Source organism: Pristis pectinata, chromosome 15, assembly GCF_009764475.1.
Source record: "Pristis pectinata isolate sPriPec2 chromosome 15, sPriPec2.1.pri, whole genome shotgun sequence".
NCBI lineage: Eukaryota > Metazoa > Chordata > Chondrichthyes > Rhinopristiformes > Pristidae > Pristis > Pristis pectinata.
The window spans coordinates 50,585,259-50,609,522 of record NC_067419.1 but is presented as its reverse complement, the minus strand read 5'-3'; the positions used below and the strand labels follow the sequence as shown (position 1 = coordinate 50,609,522).

Here is a 24,264-nt window from a genome sequence, read left to right as displayed (position 1 = left end):
GCAAGAATCTCAGACCTGTTGGACAAGCTCAAGGGCTGAAGCTCCTCCAGCACTACCTCTTGGATCCCCCTACCTGCCTCACTCACAGTCCCACCCTCTTGTCCCTGACCACAGACCAAACTTGAAGTAGTTAAACTAATGGGCGTGGCTGCCTCCTGAAACACAGCGTCCAGGTAACTCTCCCCCTCCCTGATGCATCGCAGTGCTTGAAGCTCAGATTCCAGGTCATCAACTTTGAGCGCAAGTTCCACAAGTAACCAACACTTGCTGCAGATGTGGTCGCCAGGAACCAAAATGGGGTCCACCAGCTACCACATCATGCAGCTACAACACATCACCTGATCCGTAATTTGGTGTCCTTTTAACTACTATAAAGGACCCTTACCTGCTACTCACCTGCGCCTTCTCACCAAAGCCTCAGATTCCTACTCCCACACAGGTCCACTTCCACAATGGCCACTCTGCTTTCCCCTACCTTTCTTTTATTGGCTGATTTGCCACACACTTAGCCAATCACACAACTTTAAAAACAAAAGCGGCTAGCTCCTCCCCTCTGCTGCTCTGGCTGCTGCAAATGGAGAAAAAGCAAGCTCCCAACTGAAAAAACAACTTGGAGTTATTTAAAATAGCAAAACCTCCAATGAGCCCACAGCTCTGTGCAAAAACTTTCTCTATTGACAAACTAATAACTCATAATTGAGGAAAGCTTAAAACATTAATTTTGTTTCTTTCTTCACAGATGCTGACCTGTTGAATGTTTCATAGAATCATAGGATAGTACATCACAATACAGGCCCTTCGGCCCACAATGTTGTGCCGACCTTTAAACCTCACCTAAGACTTTCTAACCCCTTCCTCCCACATATCCCTCTATTTCAGATTCCTCCATTTGCTTATCTAGCAATCTCTTGAAATTGACCGATGTACCTGCCTCCATCACCACCCCAGGCAGTACATTCCATGCCCCAACCACTCTCTAGGTAAAAAAACCTTCCTTTGATATCTCTCTTGAAATTCCCACCCATTACTTTAAAGCTATGCCCTCTTGTATTGAGCATCTTAATATTTTGTTCACCTCTATCATGTCTCCCCTCATCCTCCTCCTCTCCAAAGAGTAAAGCCTGAGCTCCCTTAGTCTCTCCTCATAATCCATACTCTCCAATCCAGGCAGCATCCTGGTAAACCTCCCCTGCACCCTTTCCAACACTTCCACATCCTTCCTATAATGAGGCAACCAAAACTGGACATAGAAATCCAAGTGTGGTCTAACCAGAGTTTTATAGAGCTGCATCATTACTTCACGGCTCTTAAACTCGATCCCACGACTTATGAATGCTAACATCCCATAAGCTTTCTTAACTACCCTATCCACCTGTGAGGCAACTTTCAGGGATCTGTGGATATGAACCCCCAGATCCCTCTACTCCTCTACACAACCCAGAATCCTGCCATTAACTTTGTATTCCGCCTTGGAATTTGTCCTTCTAAAGTGTACCACCTCACACTTCTCCGGATTGAACTCCATCTGCCACTTGTCAGCCCAGCTCTGCATCCTATCAATGTCCCTCTGCAATCTTCCACAATCCTCCACACTATCCACAACACCACCGACCTTTGTGTCATCTGCAATCTTGCCAACCCACCCTTCTACCCCCTCATCCAAGTCATTAATAAAAATCACGAAAAGCAGAGGTCCCAGAACCGATCCCTGTGGGACACCACTAGTCACAGCCCTCCAATCTGAATGCACTCCCTCCACCACAACCCTCTGCTTTCTACGGGCAAGCCAATTCTGAATCCACACAGCCAAGCTTCCCTGGATCCCATGCCCTCTGACCTGAAGAAGCCTACCACGTGGAACCTTGTCAAATGCCTTACTAAAATCTATGTAGACCACATCTACTGCACGACCCTCATCAATCTGCCTGGTCACCTCCTCAAAGAACACTATCAGGTTTGTGAGACATGATCTGCCATTCACAAAGTCATGCTGGCTCTCCCTGATCAGACCATAATTCTCTAAATACCCATAGATCCTATCTCTAAGAATCCTTTCCAAGAGGTTGCCCACCACAGGCGTAAGGCTCACTGGTCTATAATTCCCTGGACTATCCCTACTACCTTTTTTGAATAAGGGGACAACATGTACCACCCTCCAATCCTCTGGTACCATTCCCGTGGACAACAAGGACTCAAAGATCCTATCCAATGGTTCAGCAATCCCCTCCCTCGCCTCGCGGAGCAGCCTGGGGAAAATTCCGTCAGGCCCCGGGGACTTATCTGTCCTCATATTTTCTAACAGCTCCAACACATCCTCTCTCTTGATATCAACATGCTTTGGACCCTTACCAACACTATCCTCAGCATCATCAAGACCCCTCTCCTTGGTGAATACTGAAGAGAAGTATTCATTGAGAACCTCACCCACTTCCACAGCTTCCAGGCACATCTTCTCACCTTTGTCTCTAATCGGTCCTACCTTTACTCTCATTATCCTTCTGCTCTTTACATAAGTGAAAAATGCCTTGGGGTTTTCCTTAACCCTACTCGCCAAGGCCTTTTCATGTCCCCTTCTTGCTCTCCTCAGCACCTTCTTAAGTTCCTTCCTTGCTACCCTATATTCCTCAAGAGCCCTATCTGATCCTTGCTGCCTACACCTTATGTATGCTGCTTTCTTTCTCCTAACTAGATGTTCCACTTCCCTTGTCACCCATGGTTCCTTCACCCTGCCATTCTTTCTGTGCCTCACTGGGACAAATTTATCCCTAACACCCTGCAAGAGATCCCTGAACAATGACCACATCTCCATAGTACATTTCCCTTCAAAGATACCATCCCAATTTACACTCTCAAGTTCTAGCCTTATAGCTTCATAATTTGCCCTTCCCCAACTAAATATCTTCCTGTCCTCTTTGCTCCTATCCTTGTCCACGACAATTCTAAAGGTTAGGGAGCGGTGGTCACTGTCCCCCAAATGCTCACCCACTGAGAGATCTGTCACCTGACCTGGTTCATCACCTAATACTAGATCTAATATGGCATTCCCTCTATTCGGCCTGTCAACATACTGTGACAGGAATCTGTCCTGGATACACTTAACAAACTCCACCCCATCTAAACCTTTGGTTCTAAGCAGGTGCCAATCAATATTTGGGAAGTTGAAGTCTCCCATGATAACAATCCTGTTATTTTTGCACCTTTTCAAAATCTGCCTGCCATTCTGCTCCTCAGTATCCTTGCTGCTACAAGGGGGCCTATAGAATACTCCCAGTGGAGTAACTGCTCCTTTCCTATTCCTAACTTCCACCCATACTGACTTTAGAGAGGATCCTGCTACATTATCCACCCTTTCTGCAGCTGTAATAGTATCCCTGACCAGTAACGACACCCCTCCTCCTCTTCTTCCCCCCCCCCCCCCCATCCCTTTTAAAACACTGAAATCTGGGAATATTCAGTATCCATTTCTCCCCTGGTGACAGCCAAGTCTCTGCAAGAGCCACAATGTCATAGTTCCATGTATTTATTCAAGCTCTCAGTTCATCACCCTTATTCCTGATACTTCTTGCATTTAAGTAAATGCACTTTAGCCCATCCACCTTTCTACTTTTATACCCAATACTCTGCTCATCCTTCCTCAAAGCCTCTCTATATGTTAGATCTGACTTTACTTCATGCACTTGTTCCACTGACCTATCCCTCCGGTTCCCATCCCCCTTGCAAAACTAGTTTAAACTCTCCTGAACCACACTAGCAAACCTGCCTGCAAGGATATTGGTCCCCCTCGAGTTCAGGTGTAACCCATCCACTCTGTACAGGTCCCACGTTCCCCAGGAGAGATCACAATGATCCAAAAACCTAAAACCTTGCCCCCTGCACCAACTACTCAGCCATGCATTCATCTGCCATCTCCTCCTGTTCTTACCTTCACTATCACGTGGCACTGGCAGCAATCCTGAGATTGTTACCCTTGAGGTCCAGCCTTCTGCCTAGCTCCCTAAACTCACTTTTCAGGACCTCATCCCTCTTCCTACCTATGTTGTTGGTACCAACATGTACCATGATTTCTGGCTGCTTTCCCTCCCGCTCAAGAATGCTGTGGACCCGATCAGAGACATCCTGGACCCTGGCACCTGGGAGGCAACATACCATCCTGGATTCTCGCTCACGTCCACAGAACCTCCTGTCTGTTCCCCTGACTGTTGTCCCCTATCACTATTGCCCTCCTCTTCTTCTCCCTTCCCTTCTGAGCAGCAGGACCAGTCCCAGTGCCAGAGACCTGGCTACTGCTGCTTGATCCCTGTAGGTCATCCCCCTCAACAGCATCCAAAGCGGAATACTTGTTATTGAGGGGAACAGGCTCCAGGGTCCTCTGCTCTGTCTGCCTGTTCCCTTCCTCTTTCTCTCCCCTGACAGTCACCCATCCATCTGCCTCCTGGACCCTAGAATTACCTGTTCTAAGGGGGGTGACTGCCTCCCGATGCACAGCATCTTCATAACTCTCTCCCTCCCTGATGCTTCGCAGTGTTTGAAGCTGTGACTCCAGCTCATCAATTCTGAGCCGAAGTTCCTTCAGCCTCAAGCACTTACTGCAGATGTGGTCACCGTGCACCACAGCAGGGTCCACTAGCTCCCACATCATGCAGCTGCAGCACATCACCTTGCCCTCCACCTGAAATTTTTTTCTTACCTAGCTGTAGTCTACTTAAAAGTTATTGCAATAACAGTAAACCTTACCTTTACTTACCAGCTACTCACCAGTGTTGCAGATGGCCTCTGCCTCTTGATGCCGAAGCCTGTTGCGCCAAAGCCACTCACCCTGACTCTGTCCACTCCGACAATGGCCGCTCCAAAATGGCTGCTCCGCTGGACACGACCTCCTTTTTATTGGCCCTTCTAAATTAGTCCGTACCTGTGAGGGCCCCACTGCTCCAACATCTCCAGGGCCAATTCTGTAAAGGAAAAGCCAGCAAAACCCACAAGCTTTTTAAATACTCTCAATGTACCTGAGGGGGCCCACTGTTCCAATGACCCTTGGGCTGATTCTTTAAAGGAAAAGCCCGTGAAACCCACAAGCTTTTTAAATACTCTCAATGTACCTGTGAGGGCCCACTGTTCCAACGTCTCCTGGGCCGATTCTGTAAAAGTTTCCAGCATCTGTAGCATTTTTCTTTTTGATCTCCTTGGAGCAGCGGAGGATGAGGGGGGGGACCTGATAGCGGTGTATAAGATGATGAGAGTCATTGATTTTCCCAGGGCTGAAATGGTTGCCACAAGAGGACATAGGTTTAAGGTGCTGGGGAGTAGGTATAGAGGAGATGTCAGGGGTAAGTTTTTTACTCAGAGCGTGGTGAGTGCGTGGAATGGGCTACTGGCAACGGTGGTGGAGGCAGATACAATAGGGTCTTTTAAGAGACTTTTGGATAGGTACATGGAGCTGAGAAAAATAGAGGGTTATGAGTAAGCCTAGTAATTTCTAAGGTAGGGACATGTTCAGCACAACTTTGTGGGCCAAACGGCCTGAATTATGCTGTAGGGTTTCTATGTTTCTATATTTGATTTTTCTTCATCCTTGGCTGCTCTTCCATTCACTAAAAGTCTTCAACTTTTAGGAAACCCCTTGTAAAATCCTCCTTAACCTACTCCGATCTAGTGAGATAACCTTGTTAACTTAATGACTTTGGATTCTCAGCCTGGCAAATCTATATTTTCTTAGACATTAATGGTGTTACCTAATGGGGACTTGAAACTGAAATAACTCCTGACTGTGTAACTACTTAAAGCTGATTTTTGAGGAAATAATTCATTTATCAAAGCTGTTTAACTAAACAAATTATATTTTGCAGGACAGAGAAACATACTCCAACCCTGACCATTTATTCAAAATAATTCTGGTTGGTAATTCCAGTGTGGGGAAAAGCTCTGTTTTGAGAAGATTTTGCGGTGATGGTTTTTATCCTGGAATCTGTGCAACTGTTGGTACGTGAGCTGACATCAACTTTGATCACCCCATCATCACTTGATGTGCATTCAGTTTTCTGTAGCTAATTTTATGAACTTAGTATCAGTGTTTAACCTCTGATAATTTTCTTCAAATCCCATTCATTGATGAAAGAGAAATATGCTAGAAAAGAGGTAATGGAATTGAAATTGTATTCTGCAGTGTGTGTAACTCACACTTAACCCAGCTCCTGCACATGTCCCATCAACCCCAAAGTTTGTTGAAATGGTGGAGTTTGTATGAACTATTCACAGATGATATCAGTACAATTTTCAACTAAAAATTTGCAGTTTTTCTTACAAGTGTATCAAAAGCTGATTTAGACTCATGGTGCTATACATTTTCATAACATCTTCAATGTAATGTGATTGTAACAATGGGTCACAATTGTAAAGCATTTGAAGATAACTAAACTAGTAACAAAAAATTGGGGCTGCCTTTAGACTTATAAAGGATAATTATAACAGGGAATATGTTAGTAAGAATCAATAAAATATGACCAAAATGTGAAGGGATCTTGGGAGTGATTGACGAAATATAATTGGAGGAGACAGGTTTTATGAGACAAAATTTGATTGGAGAAGGCAGGTGAAATGTGATTAGAAGAGACAGGTTCTATGAATTTGAAATAATTTCATTTAGTGATCTAAGTTGCAGGGATCAAGGTTAAGCTAGGCACAACTCAGCAATTTAATTGTTAACTAAAGGTAAATTGGTTTATTATTGTCATATGTATTGAGGTACAGCGAAAAACTTATAGAACGTGGAACACTACAGCACAGTACAGGCCCTTTGGCCCACAATGTTGTGTCGACATTTTATCCTGCTCTAAGATCTATCTAGCCCTTCCCTCCCACATAGCCCCCCATTTCTCTATCATTCATGTGTCTATCTAAGAGTCTCTTAAATGTCCCTGATGTATCTGCCCCACAACCTCTGCTGGCAGTTCGTTCCACGCACCCACCGCTCTGTATGTAAAAAACTTACCCCTGACATCCCCCTTATACTGTACCTTCCTCCAATCACCTTAAAATTATGTCCCCTTGTGTTTGCCATTGTTGCCCTGGGAAAAAGTCTCTGACTGTCCTCTCGATCTGTGCCTCTTATTATCTTGTCTTGCATACCGTTCATAGGGATCAGTTCATTACAACAGTGCATTGAGGTAGTACGAGGGAAAACAATAACAGAAAGCAGAATAAAGTGTTACAGTTACAGAGAAAATGCAGATCAGGTAGACAATAAGGTGCAAAGTCATAACGAGGTAGATTGCGAGGTTAAGAGTCCATTTTATCATCCTAGGACACCGTTCAATAATTTTATAACGGTTGGATAGAAGCTTTCCTTGAGCCTGGTGGTACGTGCTTTCAGGCTTTTGTATCTTCTGCCCAATAGAAGGGGGGAGAAGAGAGAATATGCTAGATTATGTTGGTTGCTTTCCCAAGACAGTGAGAAGTGTAGACAAGAGTCCATGGAGGGTATGCTGGTTTCCGTGATATGCTGAGCTATGTCCACAACCTTTTGCAGTTTCTTGCAGCCATACCAAGCCAATGCATCCGGACAGGATGTTTTCTATGGTGCATCGATAAAAATTGGTGAGGGTCAACGGGGACATGCCAAATTTCTTTAGCCTCCTGAGGAAGTAGAAGCGCTGGTGAGCTTTCTTGGCCGTGCTGTCTATGTGGTTGGACCAGAACAGACTTTTGGTGATGTTCACTCCTAGGAACTTGAAGCTCTCAAACCTCTCAACCTCAGCACTGTTGATGTAAACAGGTGCATGTACACCATCCCCTTCCTGAAGTCAATGACCAGCTCTATGGTTTTGCTTGTATAGAGGGAAAAGTTGTTGTCATTAGCCTCCCTATCTCCTTCAGGACTCATCATTATTTGAGATACGGCCCACTAAGGTGATATCATCTCCAAACCTGGAGTTAGACCAGAGTCTGGCCACACAGTCACGAGTGATTTGGGAGTAAAGTAGGGGGCCGAGGACACAGCCTTGTGGGGTACCAGTATTGCGAATAATCACTGCAGAGGTATTGCTTCCTATCCTCACTGATTGCTGTCTGTTGGTTAGAAAATCAAAGGGAGGTGTTGACTCCCAGGTCTAGGAGTTTGGAGATAAGTTTGCTTGGAATTATCGTATTGAAGGTGGAGCTGCAGTCAGTAAACAATAGTCTAACGTAGGTGTCTTTACTGATATCATTACTTTATTATGATAGCGTCATAAAACTATACAGCTTGGAATAGGCCATTTGGCTCAGCTGTCTGTGCCGACCAAGTTGTCTGCCTGAGCTGGTCCCATTTGCCTACATTTGCTGCATATCCCTCTAAACCTTTCCTATCCACACACCTGTCTAAGTGTCATTTAAATATTGTAATTGTACCTGCCTCTGCAGTTTCCTCTGGCAGCTCGTTCCATCTACCCACCAATCTCTTTCTGAGAAAGTTTCCCCCCCCAGGTCCCTTTTAAATCTTTCCCCTCTCACCTTAAACTTGTGCCCTCTAGTTTTAGACTCTCCTACCCTGATGAAAAGACTGTGACCATTCACCTTATCTATGCCTCTCATGGTTTTATATAACTCTATAAGGTCACCCTTCAGCCTCCTTTGCTCCAGGGAAGAAAGTCCCAGTCTATCCAACCTCCCCTTATCACTCAACGCTCCAGTCCCAGTGACATCCTTGTGAATCTTTACTGCACCATCCCCAGTTTAATAACATCTTTCCTATAGCCGGGGGATGTGAACTGCACACAATACTCCATATGGTCTCACCAATGACTTGTACAATTGTAATATGATGTCCCAACACTTGTACTCAATTCCCTGATCGATGAATGCCATCATGTCAAGTGCCTTCTTTCCCACCCTGTCTACCTTTGTCTCCACTTTCAGGGAACTATGTACCTGTACCCCCAGGTCTCTCAGTTCTACATCACTCTCCAGGGCCCTACAATTTATTGTGTAAGTCCTGCCCTTACACTTGTCCAAATTAAATTCCATCAGCCATTCTTTGGCCCACTTTCTCAGTTAATCTAGATCTTCTTGTAATCTTAGATAACCTTCTTCACCGTCCATTATACCACCAATTTTGGTGTCATCTGCAAATTTACTAACCATGCCAACTACATTCTCATCCAAAGCCTTAATATAGATGACAAACAACAGTGGACCCAGCACCACTTTCTGCAGCACACCTCTGGTCACAGGCTTCCAATCTGGGGAAAAAAACACTACCACCTTCTGACTCCTTCCACCAAGCCAACTTTGTTTCCAATTGGTTAGCTCACCCTGGATCCCATCTGATCTAACCTTCTGGACTAGACTACCATCCGGGACCTTGTCAAAGGCCTTGCTAAAGTCCATGTTGACAACATCCACCACCCTGCCCACATCAATCCTCTTTGTCGCCTCTTCAGAAAAACTCAGTCAAATTTATGAGATACCATTTCCCACTCACAAAGCCATGTTGACTATCTCGAATCAGCCCTTCCCTTTCCAAATGCAGATAGGTCCTGTCCCTCAGGATCCCCTCCAGTAACTTTCCCACCACTAATGTTAGGCTCACTGGCCTATAGATTCATGACTTGTCCTTGCAGCCCTTCTTTTATATAAAGGCACATTTGCTATACTGCAGTCTTCTGGTACCTTGCCCGTGGCTAAAGATGATGCAAGTATCTCTGCCAGGGCCCCGACAATTTCTTCCCACAATGTCCTAGGATGCATTTGATCAGGCCCTGGGGATTTATCCAACTTGATATACTTTAAGCATGCCAGCACCTTCTCTATTATAATGTGGATATGTTCCAAGACATCACTATTCGTTTCCCTTTATTCCTTAGCTTCCATGACCTTCTCCCTGGTAAATACAGAAATATTCATTTAAGACCTCACCCAACTCCTGTGGCTCCACATGCAGAAGGCCATATTGATCCTTAAGGGGATCTATTTTCTCCTCTTTTACTCCTTTGCTCTTAATATACTTGTGGAATCTCTTAGGATGTTCCTTTACGTTAACAGCCAAAGCTATCTCATGTCCTCTTTTTGCCCTCCTGCTCCATTTAAACTTCCCTGGTTCTGTTTCCCACACTCTCTTTAGACCACAAATTCACAGAAAAAACATTATTCAACTGTGTAACATTTATGTATGTGGGCACATTAATAGAATAACACCTGATAGTCCAGAAAACTTACATGTCTGCCACCATCAATGTGATGCTACCACCAATCATATCTTCCCTTCTTGCCCTCCTCCCAGCCTCCCCTTTTGTGCTTTCCACTCTCTTTAGGGCTCCCTTGTTCACTCATCCCTCCCCATAACCTGGCACTTTCCCTTGCAGCTGAAGGAGATGTAACACCTATCCCTTTGGATCACCCCTCATCACCATCCAGGGACCTAAACAGCCCTTCCAGGTAAGGCCTCTTCCAATTTGGTCTACTGCATCCGGTGCTCACGATGTGGCCTGCTCTATATCAGTGAGCCGGAGCATAGATGAGGCAACCATTTTGCAGAGCACCTGCGCTCTGTCTGTAATGGCCATCTCAAGCTTCTGGTTACATTTTAAAACTCCTTCCCACTGCCACACCAGCCAGTCTCCACTGCCACAGTGGAGCCAAACGCAAATTGGAAGAACAACATCTCATATTCCCCTTGTGTACAGTCATAGAGTCATACATCATGGAAACAGGCACTTTGCCCAACTCATCCATGTCAACCAAGGTGCCCACATGAGCTAGACCCATTTGTCTGCATTTGGACCATATCCCTCTAAACCTTTCCTATCCGTTCAACCCATCCAGATGAAGGGTCTCGTCCAAAACGTTGATTGTCCATTTCCCTCCATAGATGCTTCCTGACCTGCTGATTTCCTGCAGAATGTTTCTTTCCTATCCATGTACCTGCCAAATGTCTTTTAAATGTTGTAATTGTACCTGACTCTACCATTTCTCTGGCAGCTCATTTCATGCACCCATCACCCTGTTCTGTGCTGTACTGTTCTATGTTTAACTCAAGCCCTTCAGTCCCTTGTGAATCTTTCTTAAATAAAGTTAACCTTGGATAAATTTCCTCACACTTCACTCTTCACCCAGTGTTATAAGACTATTGAACAGTCCCCTAGTATGATAAGGTGGACTCTTGACCTCACAATCTACCTCATTATGACCCTGCATCTTATTGTCTGCCTGCACTGTACTTTCTCTGTAACTGTAACACTTTATTCTGCACTATGTTATTGTTTTACCCTGTACTACCTCAATGCACCATTGTAATGAAATGATCTGTATGAACAGTATGCAAGACAAGTTTTTCTCTGTACCTTGGTACATGTGACAATAATAAACCAATTTATCAATTTTGGTGTCATTTGCCAACTTACCAATCATGCCCCCTACAATCTCATCCAAATTGTAGTTTATAACCCAAAGGTATGAACATTGAATTTTCCAATGTAAGGTAACCCACACCCTGGTGCTCTGCTCTCACACACACACTCATGTGTCCACCTCATTTTCTTCTACCTTTGTCCCTCCAACCCCTCCCCTCCCACGCCCACCTGGCTCCATCTGCCCATCTTCCCCTCCCCATCTGGTTCCACCAATCATCTGCCAGCCTCTGTCACGATCCCCACTATATGCTGGCATCCTCACTTGTTCCCTCAGCATGTCAACCCAAAACATTGACCTGTCCCTTGTGCTTCCACAATTGCTAAGTTCTATCAGAATCAGGTTTATTATCATTGACATATGTTGTGAAATTTGTTGTTTAGTGGCAGCAGTACAGTGCAAGACATAAAGACATCAAAATTACTATAAGTTACAAAAATAACTAGTGCAAAAGAGGAATAACAAGGTAGTGTTCATGGACCATTCAGAAATCTGATGGCACTTTATTCATGCTCCTACATTGTTCAATAACCTTTGGTGATAACTTGTTAAATACACTAAATCTTCTGGTCTTCCTCTATTTTTCCTGCTCATTACATCCCAAGGTACATTAATAAATTTGTCAAAACCATCTTGCTGTCAAAAGTCAATGTTTACTCTTCTTGATTATACTATGATTTTCTAAACGATCTGTTACAACTTCCTTCAGGATGAAATCCAGCATCTTCACAATGACAGACGTCAGACTAATTGGCCTATAGTTTCTTGCATTCTGTCTCCCTCCTTTCCAATTTTCCAGTCTACTGGGACCTTTCCAGAATCCTGGAAATATTACAAGGTCATAGCCAATGTATTCATGAGCTCTACAACCACTTTTTTAGGTCCAGGGGGCACACCAACCTTTATTCCCATTATTTTGTCTGGTACCTATTCTCATTTGTTTGCCAGTGAAAATAGTTTCACAGCATGCAGACTGAATTAGCATTATTTATAATTGATAAGTACTTCCATATAAAAATTACTTTTGCTTCCAGGTATCGATTACTGTGTGAGGACAGTGAATGTTGATAATAGTCTGCTAGCTCTCCAGCTGTGGGACACTGCAGGACAGGAACGGTGGGTCAATCTGGTCACTTTGTAAAGGAGGTTTAACACTGGTTAGAATGTTCATCTGGTGAGAGTGTCCTTGATGTTCTTATCAATACATGGAATGCTGGCTGTTCATGGAAAGGCCAGATCAATTCCCTAGAGAATGTGGCCCATCAAAGCCCCAAAGTGAAAGGCTAGCTCACATCATGGGACTTGACACAGTGTGCTGTGTGTATGGGCCATGGGTAGGGAGGCGGAGCTCAAAGCCAGATTTGCTTCTCTTAGCAGTGGTGTGGCACCAGCTGAGATTTAGTGAAGAGTTTTTGGAATTTATCCTCCAATTATCAAACTTGAACTGTGTTCTATAACATCATGGTTGAATTCAAACTAATAGATTACTAAACTAGTGCTTATCCCTTCCATGGACAGTGGTTTAACTATTACTCTTACAGAGACTATTGAAAGGTGAGGATTAAACCACTGGCCATAGTTGTGATTGGCAAGGTAACTGGATTAGTGATCATCCAAAATATTCATAATCTACATCAATAATTTGTGTGGGGGGACCAAATGTAATGTTTCCAAGTTGCTGAAGATACAAAACTAAAGGGCAATGAGGGTAGTGATGAGAATGCAAAGCTGCTTCAAGTGAGTATAATCAAGCTGAGTGAATGGGCAATAACACGGCAGATGAAATACAATGTGGTTGTCCCCTTTGGTAGGGGAACCAGGATTACTGAGCATTTATGAAATAGAGAGTGATTGGGAAATGTTGATGTTCTTTCAGGACTTGAAAGCTAACATACAGGTAGTTAGTAGGGCAAATGGTATCATGGAGACACAAGAGACTTCAGGTGCTGAAATCTGGAGCAAACAAACAAAATGCTGGAGGAACTCAGCAGGTCAGGCAGCATCTGTGGAGGGAAATGGACAGTTAACATTTGGGTCGAGACCCTTCATCTGGACTGAAAGATAGAGGGAAGATAGTCAGTATAAAACGGTGAGGGGAAAGGGTGGAGCAAGAGCTAGCAAGCAACAGGGGGATCCAGGTGAGGAGGGGTGATAGACAGATGAAGAGTGGAAATAGAGGCTGAGAGGTGGAGGTGACAAAGGGCTGCAGATGATGGAATCTGTTAGGAGAGGAAGGTGGAGCATGGAACCAAATAAGGGAGGTGGGGAGGGCAGATAGGAAGAGTGGAGAAGGGGACCCAGTGGGAGGGGTGTGTGGGTGATGGCAGATGTGAGGTGGGGGTGGGGGTGGGGGTGATGGGGTCTGGGGTGGATCCAGAGCAGAGAGAAGGGACGGAGGAGGAGCAGTTTACCTAAAATTGGACATGGTAAATGGAGGGATCCAAATCAGAAGCAAGGCAGATAGGAGGCTGGAAGTTGAGACAAAATTCAATGACAGAAAGATCAGTAGACAAGAAAGGCAGCAACATGGCAGGGAGCGAGGAAAGACTGTTGGATGAAATAGCATTTATTTAAATACAAGAGGCCTGACATGTAAGGTGGATGAACTCGGGGCATGGATAGTGGATAGCTACATTGGACTGGGATATTATAGCCATTACAGAAACATGGCAAAGGGAGAGACAGGACTGGCAACTAAATATCCCAGGGTACAGGTACTATAGGCAGGATAGAGGTGGAGGAAAGAGAGGAGGGAGAGCTGCATTTCTGATTAAGGAGAACATCATGACAGTAGTCAGAGATGAAATTATTGCGGGATCGTTCAGTGAGGCTTTATGGTTGGAGCTGTGGAATACGGAGGGGATGGTCATCTTGTTGGGATTGTAGGAAAGGTCCCCTAATAGTCAATGGGAACTAGAGGAACAAATATGCAGGGAAATTGCAGAAGGTTGCAAGAGTAATAGGGTTGTCATAATAGGAGATTTGAACTTTCCTAATATACACTGGGACTAATATAGACTGGTAGTGCAAAGCACTTGGAGCTATAGAGTACTGCAGCACAAAAACAGGCCCTTCAGCCCATCTAGTCCATGCCGACCTGATCTTCTGCCTAGTCCCATCTTCCTGCATCTCCAAACCCCTCCCATCCACGTACCTATCCAACCTCTCTTAAATGTTACCGCATCCACCACTTCTGCTGGCAGCTCGTTCCACAGTCATACCGCACTCTGAGTGAAGAAGTTTTGTGTCAGATTCTGCTTAAATATTTCACTTTTCACCCTAAACATATGACCTCTAGTTCTAGTCTCACCCAACCTGAGGGGGAAAAGCCTGCATGCATTCACCCTACCTTTTCAACTCATAAGTTTGTATACCTCGATAAGATCTCCCCTTATTCTCCTGCGCTCCAGGGAATAAAGTTCTAACCTATGCCTCAGGGATCTGTTCTGGGACCCTTACTCTTTGTGATTTTTATAAATGACCTGTATGTGGAAGTGGAGGGATGGGTTAGTAAGTTTGCTAATGACACAAGGTTGGAGGTGTTATGGATAGTGTGGAGGGAAGTCAGAAGTTACAGCGGGACATAAGATAGGATGCAAAACTAGGCTGAGAAGTGGCAGATGGAGTTCAACCCAGATAAGGGTGAAGTGGTTCATTTTGGTAGGTCAAAATATGATGATAGAATATAGTATTAATGGTAAAACTCTTGGCAGTGTGGAGGATCAGAGGGAACTTTGGGTCCAAGTCCATGGGACGCTCAAAGCAGCTGCACAGGTTGACTCTGTGGTTAAGAAGGCATATGGTGTATTGTCCTTCATCAGTCGTGGAATTGAAATTAGGAGCAGAGAGGTAAATGTTGCAGCTATATAGGACCCTGGTCAGACCCCACCTGGAGTACTGTGCTCAGTTCTGGTCGCCTCACTACAAGAAGGATGTGAAAGCCTTAGAAAGGCTGCAGAAGAGATTTACAAGGATGTTGCCTGGATTGGGGAGCATGCCTTATGAGAACAGGTTGAGTGAACTCGGCCTTTTCTCCTTGGAGCGACGGAGGATGAGAGGTGACCTGATGGAGCTGTATAAGATGATGAGAGGCATTGATTGGATAGTCAGAGGCTTTTCCCCAGGGCTGAAATGGTTGCCACAAGAGGACACAGGCTTAAGGTGCTGGGGAGTAGGTACAGAGGAGATATCAGGGGTAAGTTTTTACTCAGAGAGTGGTGAGTGCGTGGAATGGGCTGCCGGCAATGGTGGTGGAGGCGGATACAATAGGGTCTTTTAAGAGACTTTTGGATCGGTACATGGAGCTTAGAAAAATAGAGGGCTATGGGTAAGCCTAGTAATTCTAAGGTAGGGACATGTTTGGCACAACTTTGTGGGCTGAAGGGCCTGTATTGTGCTGTAGGTTTTCTATGTTTCTATTCAATCTTTCCCTGTAACTCAGATCCTTCAAGTCCTGGCATCATCCGTGTAAATTTTTTCTCTGCACTCTTTCAAGCTTATTGATATCTTTCCTGCAGGTAGGTGACCAGAACTGCACACCAATACTCCAAATTTGGCCTCACCAACGTCTTATATACAACTTCAACATAACATCCCAACTCCTGTACTCAGTGCACTGATTTATGAAGGCCAATGTACCAAAAGCTCTCTTTAAGATAAGATATCTTTATTAGTCACATGTACATCGAAACACACTGTGAAATGCATCTTTTTTGCTTAGTGATCTGGGGCAAGCCTGCAAGTCCTCGCCACGCTTCCGGCGCCAACATAGCATGCCCACAACTTCCTAACCCTGTATGTCTTTGGGAATGTGGGAGGAAACCAGAGCACCTGGAGGAAACCCATGCAGGACACGGGGAGAACATAAAAACTCCTTACAGACAGCAGCTGGAATTGAACCCGGGTCGCTGGCGCTGTAAAGCATTATGCTAACCACTACACTATCGCACCATGACCCTATCTACCTGCGAATCCCCTTTCAAGGAATAGTGGATCTGTATTGCCAGGTCCCTTTGTTCTACTGCACACCTCAGAACCCAACCATTCACTGTGTAAATCTTAACCTTGGTTTGTCCTCCCAAAGTGCCATCACCTCACACTTGTCTGCATTAAATTTCATCTGCCATTTTTCAGCCTATTTTCCCAGCTGGCCCAGATCACACTGCTAGCTTTGATAGCCTTCCTCACTGTCCACTACGCCCCCAATCTTGGTGTCATCTGCAAATTTGCTGATCCAGTTTACCACGTTGTCATCTAAATCATTAATATAGATGAGAAACAACAATGGACCCAGTATCAATCCCTGCGGCATACCATGAGTCACAGGCTTCCAGTCAAAGAGACAACCATCTACTACCACTCTCTGGCTTCTCCCACTAAGCTATTGGTGAATCCAGTTGGCTATTTCATCCTGAATGCCAAGTGACTTAACCATCTGGACCAGCCTCCCATGTGGGACTTTATCAAGGCCTTGCTAAAGTCCATATAGGACAACATCCACCGCCTTCGATCTTAAATGTCCCTAATGTATGTGCCCCCACAACCTCTGCCGGCAGTGCGTTCCACGCATCCACCATTCTCTGTGTGTAAACAGAACTGATCTCTGACATCCCCCTTATATCTTCCTCCAATCACCTTAAAGTTATGCCCCCTCGTGTTAGCCATTTTCGCCCTGGCAAAAAGTCTCTGACTGTTCCCTCAATCTATGCCTCTAATCATCTTGTACATCTCTATCAAGTCACCGCTCATCCTCCTTCTCTCCAAAGAGAAAAGCAGCTCACTCAACCTATCCTCTCCAAGTCATCCAGGCAGCATCCTGGTAAATCTCCTCTGCACCTTCTCTAAAGCTTCCACATCATTCCCATTATGAGGTGACCAGAACTGAACACAATACTCCAAGTGTGGTCTAACCAGAGTTCAAAAGAGCTGCAACATTATCTTGTGGCTCTTGAACTCAATACCCCAACTAATGAAGGCCAACACATCACACACCTTCTTAACAACACTATGGACCTGCCACAGCAGCATTGAGGGATCTATGGACGTGGACCCCAAGATCCCTCTGTTCCTCCACACTGCTAAGAGTCCTGCCATTAACCTTGTATTCTGCCTTCAAATTTGATTTTCCAAAGTGTACCACTTCACACTTTTCCGGCTTGAACTCCATCTGCCACTTCTCAGCCCAGCTCTGCATCCCGTCAATATCCTGTTGTAATCTACAGCAACCTTCTACACTATCCACAACACCACCAACCTTCATGTCATCAGCAAACTTACTAACCCACCCTTCCACATCCTCACCCAAGTCATTTATAAAAATCATAATGAGCAGGGGTCCCAGAACAGATCCCTGCCAAACTCCACTGGTCACTGACCTCCAAGCAGAATATGCTCCATCTACCACCACCCTCTGTCTTCCATGGACGAGCCAATTCTGAATCCAAACAGCCAAGTTTCCCTGGATGCCATGCCTCCTGACTTTCTGAATGAGCCTTCCATGAGGAACTTTATCAAACACCTTACTAAAATCCATGTACCCCACATCCACTGCTCTACCTTCATCAATGTGCTTTGTCACATCCTCAAAGAATTCAATCAGGCTTATGAGGCACGACCTGCCCCTCACAAAGCCATGCTGACTGTCCCTAATCAGCCTATGATTCTCCAAATGCCCATAAATCCTGTCTCTCAGAATCTTCTCCAGTAGTTTGCCCACCACTGAAGTAAGACTCACTGGTCTATAATTCCCAGGGTTATCCCTACTCCCTTTCTTAAACAAAGGAAACATTTGCCACCCTCCAATCATCTGGCACCACTCCTGTGGCCAGTGAGGAAGCAAAGATCGTCGCCAAAGGCACAGCAATCTCTTCCCTTGCTTCCTGTAAAAACCTTGTATATTTCCCCATCCGGCCCCGGTGACTTATCTATCCGAATGTTTTTCAAAAGTTCCAGCACATCCTCTTTCCTCACGTCGACATGACCTAGTGTATCAGCCTGTTGTACGACCATCCTCACAAATGTCAAGGTGTCTCTCACTGGTGAATACTGAAGCAAAGTATTCATTAAGGACCTCCCCTACCTCTTCCGACTCCAGGTACATGTTTTGTCTTTTATCCCTGATCAGTCCTACCTTGCATTGAAATAGACGCATCTCAAAACATTAGTCCCACCATGCTCATCAACCAGTCGATTTCTGTCTCTGTTTGTAGGCTTAACATCTACTTTCCCCACAGCACCTCCACTTGCTGCCCTGCCACTCTAGTTCCCACCCCCCTGTGACTAACTTAAAAACCACCCCCCCCCCCCCCCCCCAGAGCAGCACGGGCAAACCTTCCTGCAAAGATATTGGTCCCCCTCCAGTTCATGATGGGGTGGAATTTGTTAAGTGTGTTCAAGAAAGCTTCCTCAGGCAATATATATAAGGGCCTACTAGGGAGAGGACAAAGCTTGACCTATTGGGAAATGGGGCAGGACAAGTGACTGAGGTGTCAGTGGGGAGCACTTCGGACCATCAATCATAGTTCCATTAGTTTTAAATTAGTTATGGAAAGAGACAGATCTGGTCAACACACATGAAATGCTGGAGGAACTCAGCAGGTCAGGCAGCATCTATGGAGGGAAATAAACAGTTGACATTTCTGGTTGAGACCCTTCATCAGGACTGGAAAGGAAGAGGGCAGAAGCCAGAATAAAAAGGTAGGGGGAAGGGGAGAAGCACAAGCTGACAGGTGATAGGTGAGTCCAGGTGAGAGGGGGAAGATAGTTGGATGGGGGAGAGGGGATAAAGAGGAATGATGTAAGAAGCTGAGAGGTGATAGGTAGAAGAGGCAAAGGGCTGAAGGAGGAGGAATCCGGTAAAAGAGGGCAGTGGACCATAGGATAAAGGGAAGGAGGTGGGGACAGATTGGGTAGGTTATGAGGGTGGGGGAGGGGTAAGAGAAGGGGTGAGGGGCCATGGGAATGAGGTAAACAAAGTGGGTGGGGAAGGGGGGAAAGCGGGGCAGTGGTTCCCGGAAGTTGGAGAAATCGATGTTGAGGCCATCAGGTTGGAGACTCCCAAGATGGAATATGACGTGTTGTTCCTCCAGCTTGTCTGGCCTCAACATGGCAGTAGACGAGGCTGTGGACAGACATGTCAATATGGGAGTGGGAAGTGGAATTGAGGTGGCTGACCACCGGAAGATCCCTGCTTTTGCAGCAGACGGAGTGAAGGTGCTCAGCAAAGCATTCCCCCAATCTGCATCGGATGTCACCGAGGTACAGGAGGCCGCACCAGGAGCACCAGATGCAATAAATGACACCCTTGCTGCCTCACCTGGAAGGACTATCTGAGGCTCTGAATGGTGATGAGGGAAGAGGTGTAGGGACATGTGTAGCACTTTGCAACGGTTACAGGGAATCTGTAGGGATAAGATTTGGTCCACAAGTTAAATTTCTAAATTGGGGCAAGACAAATTTTGATGGTATCAAACAGGAACATGCAAAAGTTGCTTGGAGTAGGTTGTTTGCAGTCAAAGAGATGTCTGGCAAGTGGGAGGCTTTTAAACGTGAGATTTCAAGAGTTCAAGATCTGCATGTTCCTGTTCAAGTGAGGGGCAAAGCTGGCAGGAGTAGGGGAGCCTGGATGACAAGTGATATTGATGCTCTTGTCAGGAAAAAAAAGGGATGGGTCAGGTACAGGCACTGGGATCAAGTGAATTCCTGGAGGAGTACAGGGGATTCAGGTGCCATGGAGTCATAGAGCAATACAGCACGGATATAAGCCCTTCGACCCAACAAGTCCATGCCGACCAAGGTGCCCACCCAGCTAGTCTCAATTTCCTGCGTTCAGCCCATATCCCTCTAAGCCCCGCCCCACCATGTACCTATCCAAGTGCTTCTTAATGATCCCCTTATACCTGCCTCACCCACTTCCTCTGGCAGCTCGTTTCCATATACTGACCATCAACTGCATGAAAAAGTTGCCCCTCAGGTCCCTTTTAAATCTTTCCTCTCTCACCCTAAATCTATGCCCCCTAGTTTGGACTCCCTACCCTGGGGAAAAGACTGTTACTGTTCCCCTTATCTATGCCATCTATAAACTTCCATAAGATCACCTCTCATTCTTCTGCACTCCAATGAATAAAAGACCTAGCCTGGCCAACTTCTTCGTATAACTTAGGCTCCCTAGTCCAGGCAACATCTTCATAAATCTTTTCTGCACTCTTTTCAGTTTAACCACATCTTTCCTATAGCGTGGTGACCAAACTGTACACAGTGCTCCAAGTGTAGTATCACCAACGACTTGTACAACTGCAACATAATGTCCCAACTCCTATACTCAATGCCCTGACTGATGAAGGCCAGCATGCTAAACGCCTTTTTCACCACCATCTACTTGTGATGCTGCATTTGACAAACTATGTACTTGTACACCTGGGTCCCTGTGTTCCATTACCCTAGTGCTCTACCATTCATAGTATAAGTCTTACACTGGTTTGGGATTGAAATTGGAATTGGTTTATTATTGTCGCTCGTACCAAGGTACAATGAAAAACTTGTGTTGCATACTGTTCATAGAGATTAATTCATTACATGGTACATGGAGGTAGTACAAGGTAAAACAATACAGAATGCAGAGTAAAGTGTCACAGCTACAGAGAATGTCTACCTGCACTGCACTATGAGGTGCAAGGTCATAACGAGGCAGACTGTGAGGTCAAGAGTCCATCTTATCGTACAAGGGAACCATCCAATAGTCTTACAACAGCGGGATAGAAGCTGTCCTTGAGCCTGGTGGTATGTGCTTTCAGGCTTTTGTATCTTCTGTTCGATTTGGGGGGAGGGGGGTGGAAGAATAGAGAATGTCTGGGGTGAGTGGGATCTTTGATTATGCTGGCTGCTTTAACGAGGCAGTGAGAAGTATAGACAAGAGTCCATGGAGGGGAGGCTGGTTTCTGTGACATGCTGAGCTGCATCTACAACTCCCTTCAATTTCTTGTGGTCCTGGGCAGAGCAGTTGCCATACCGAGCCATGATGCATCCAGATAGGATGCTTTCTGTGGTGCATCAATAAAAGTTGGTGTCAAAGGGGACATGCCAAATTTCTTTAGCCTCCTAAGGAAGTACAGGTGCTGGTGAGCTTTCTTGGCTGTGGCATCTACATGGTTGGATCAGGACAGGCTATTGGTGATGTTCATTCCTGGGAACTTGAAGCTCTCAACCTTATTGACCTCAGCACCATTGATGTAGACAAGTGCATGTGCATTGCCCTCCTTCCTGAAGTCAATGACCAGCTCTTTTGTTTTGCTGACATTGAGGGAAAGGTTGTTGTCATGAAACCATGTCACTAAGCTCTCTATCTCCTTCCTGTACTCTGACTCATCATTATTTGAGATATGGCCTCTACAGTGGTATCAATCTGCAAACTTGTAGATGGCGTTACAGCAGAATCTGGCCACGCAGTCATGAGTGTATAGGGAGTAGAGTGGAGGGCTGAGGATGCAGCCTTGTTGGGCACTAGTTTTGAGAATAATCGTGCTGGAGGTGTTGCTGCCTATCCTCACTGATTGTGGGCTGTTGGTCAGGAAGTCAAGGGTTCAGTTGCAGATGGAGGTGTTGAGTCCCGGGTCTTGGAGTTTGGTGATGAGTTTGCTTGTAATTACAGTATTGAAGGTGGAGCTTCGTCAATAAACAATAGTCCAATGTAGGTGTCTTTGCAGTCCAGATGCTCCAGAGATGAGTGTAAGGCCAAGGAGATAGTATCCACTGTAGGCCTGTTTTGACAGTAGGAGAATTGCAGTGGGTCAAGGTTTTCCAGGAGGCTGGAGTTAATGTGTGCCATGACCAGCTTCTTGAAGCACTTCATGATGGTGGATGTAGAAGCCACTGGGCGGTAGTCATTAAGGCACAGTACCTTGTTTTTATTGGATCTTGGGATGATACTGGTCTTCTTAAAACAGGTGGGAACCTCAGTTTGAAGCAGGGAGAGATTGGTGGTGTTGTGGATAATGTAGAGGATTGTCGAAGATGGCAGAGGGACATTGATTGGATGCAGAGCTGGGCTGAGAAATGGCAGATGGAGTTCAATCCGGAGAAGTGTGAGGTGGTACATTTTGGAAAGACGAACTCCAAGGCAGAGTACAAAGTTAATGGCAGGATTCTGGGTAGTGTGGAGGAGCAGAGAGATCTAGGGGTCCATTTGGGTTAAGGAAAACCCCAAGGCAGTTTTCACTTCTGTGAAGAGCAAAACGATGAAGAGTAAAGGTAGGACCGATTAGAGACAAAGGTGAGAAGTTGTGCCTGGAAGCTGTGGAAGTGGGTGAGGTCCTCAATGAACACTTCTCTTCATATTCACCAAGGAGAGGGGCCTCGATGACGCTGAGGACAGTATTGGTAACGTTAATGTTCTAGAGCATGTGGATATCGAGAGAGAGGATGTGTTGGAGCTGTTAGAAAATATTTGGACAGATAAGTCCCCAGGGCCTGATGGAATATTCCCCAGGCTGCTCCAAGAAGTGAGGGAGGAGATTGCTGAACCGTTGGCTAGGATCTTTGAGTCCTTGTTGTCCACGGGAATGGTACCGGAGGAATGGAGGGTGGCAAATGTTGTCCCCTCATTCAAAAAGGTAGTAGGGATGGTCCAGGGAATTATAGACCAGTGAGCCTTACATCTGTGGTGGGCAAGCTGTTGGAAAGGATTCTTAGAGATGGGATCTATGAGCATCTAGAGAATCATGGTCTGACTGGGGACAGCCAGCTTGTCTTTGTGAAGGGCAGATTGTGTCTCACAAGCCTGATAGTGTTCTTTGAGGAGGTGACCAGGCAGATTGATAAGGGTAGTGCAGTAGATGTGGTCTACATGGATTTTAGTAAGGCATTTGACAAGGTTCCACATGGTAAGCTTCTTCAAAAGGTCAGAGGGCATGGGATCCAGGGAAGCTTGGCCGTGTGGATTCAGAAATGGCTTGCCTGTAGAAAGCAGAGGGTTGTGGTGGAGGGAGTGCATTCAGATTGGAGGGGCTGTGACTAGTGGTGTCCCACAAGGATCGGTTCTGGGACCTCTGCTTTTGTGATTTTATTAATGACTTGGATGAGGGGGTAGAAGGGTGGGTTGGCAAGTTTGCAGATGACCCAAAGGTCGGTGGTGTTGTGGATAGTGTGGAGGATTGTGGAAGATTGCAGAGGGACATTGATAGGATGCAGAGCTGGGCTGAGAAGTGGCAGATGGAGTTCAGTCTGGAGAAATGTGAGGTGGTACACTTTGGAAGGACAAACTCAAAGGCAGAGTACAAAGCTAATGGCAGGATTCTGGGTAGTGTGGAGGAGCAGAGGGATCTGGGGGTTCATATCCACAGATCCCTGAATGTTGCCTCACAGGTGGATAGGGTAGTTAAGAAAGCTTGTGGGATGTTCGCATTCATAAGTCGTGGGATCGAGTTTAAGAGCCACGAGGTAATGATGCAGCTCTACAAAACTCTGGTTAGGCCACACTTAGAGTACTGTGTCCAGTTCTGGTCACCTCATTATAGGAAGGATGTGGTAGCGTTGGAAAGGGTGCAGAGGAGATTTACCAGGATGCTGTCTGGTTTGGATAAGTATGGATTATGAGGAGAGACTAAGGGAGCTCAGGCTTTACACTTTGGAGAGAAGGAGGATGAGAGGAGACATGACTGAAGTGTACAAAATATTAAGAGGAATAGATAGAGTAGACAGCCAGCGCCTCTTTCCCAGGGGTCAATACAAGAGGGCGTGGCTTTAAAGTAATGGGTGGGAAGTTCAAGGGAGATATCAGAGGAAGGTTTTTTACCCAGGGTGTGGTTGGGGCGTGGAATGCGCTGCCTGGGGTGGTGGTGGAGGCAGGTACATTGGTCAAATTCAAGAGATTGCTAGATAAGCATATGGAGG

At 45.6% G+C, this 24,264-nt stretch overlaps 1 protein-coding gene across 3 annotated transcripts in view; it reads left to right on the top strand.

The window, feature by feature from the left end:
- cracr2aa (calcium release activated channel regulator 2Aa) overlaps positions 1–24,264 on the top strand; it is a 120,880-nt gene that overhangs the window by 71,889 nt on the left and 24,727 nt on the right. For all 3 annotated transcript variants that reach the window (XM_052030274.1, XM_052030275.1, XM_052030276.1), the window contains exons 13-14: positions 5,844–5,976; positions 12,414–12,495. In XM_052030274.1, coding sequence (XP_051886234.1) covers positions 5,844–5,976; positions 12,414–12,495 — 215 coding nt within the window. The remainder of the gene's footprint in view (positions 1–5,843; positions 5,977–12,413; positions 12,496–24,264) is intronic.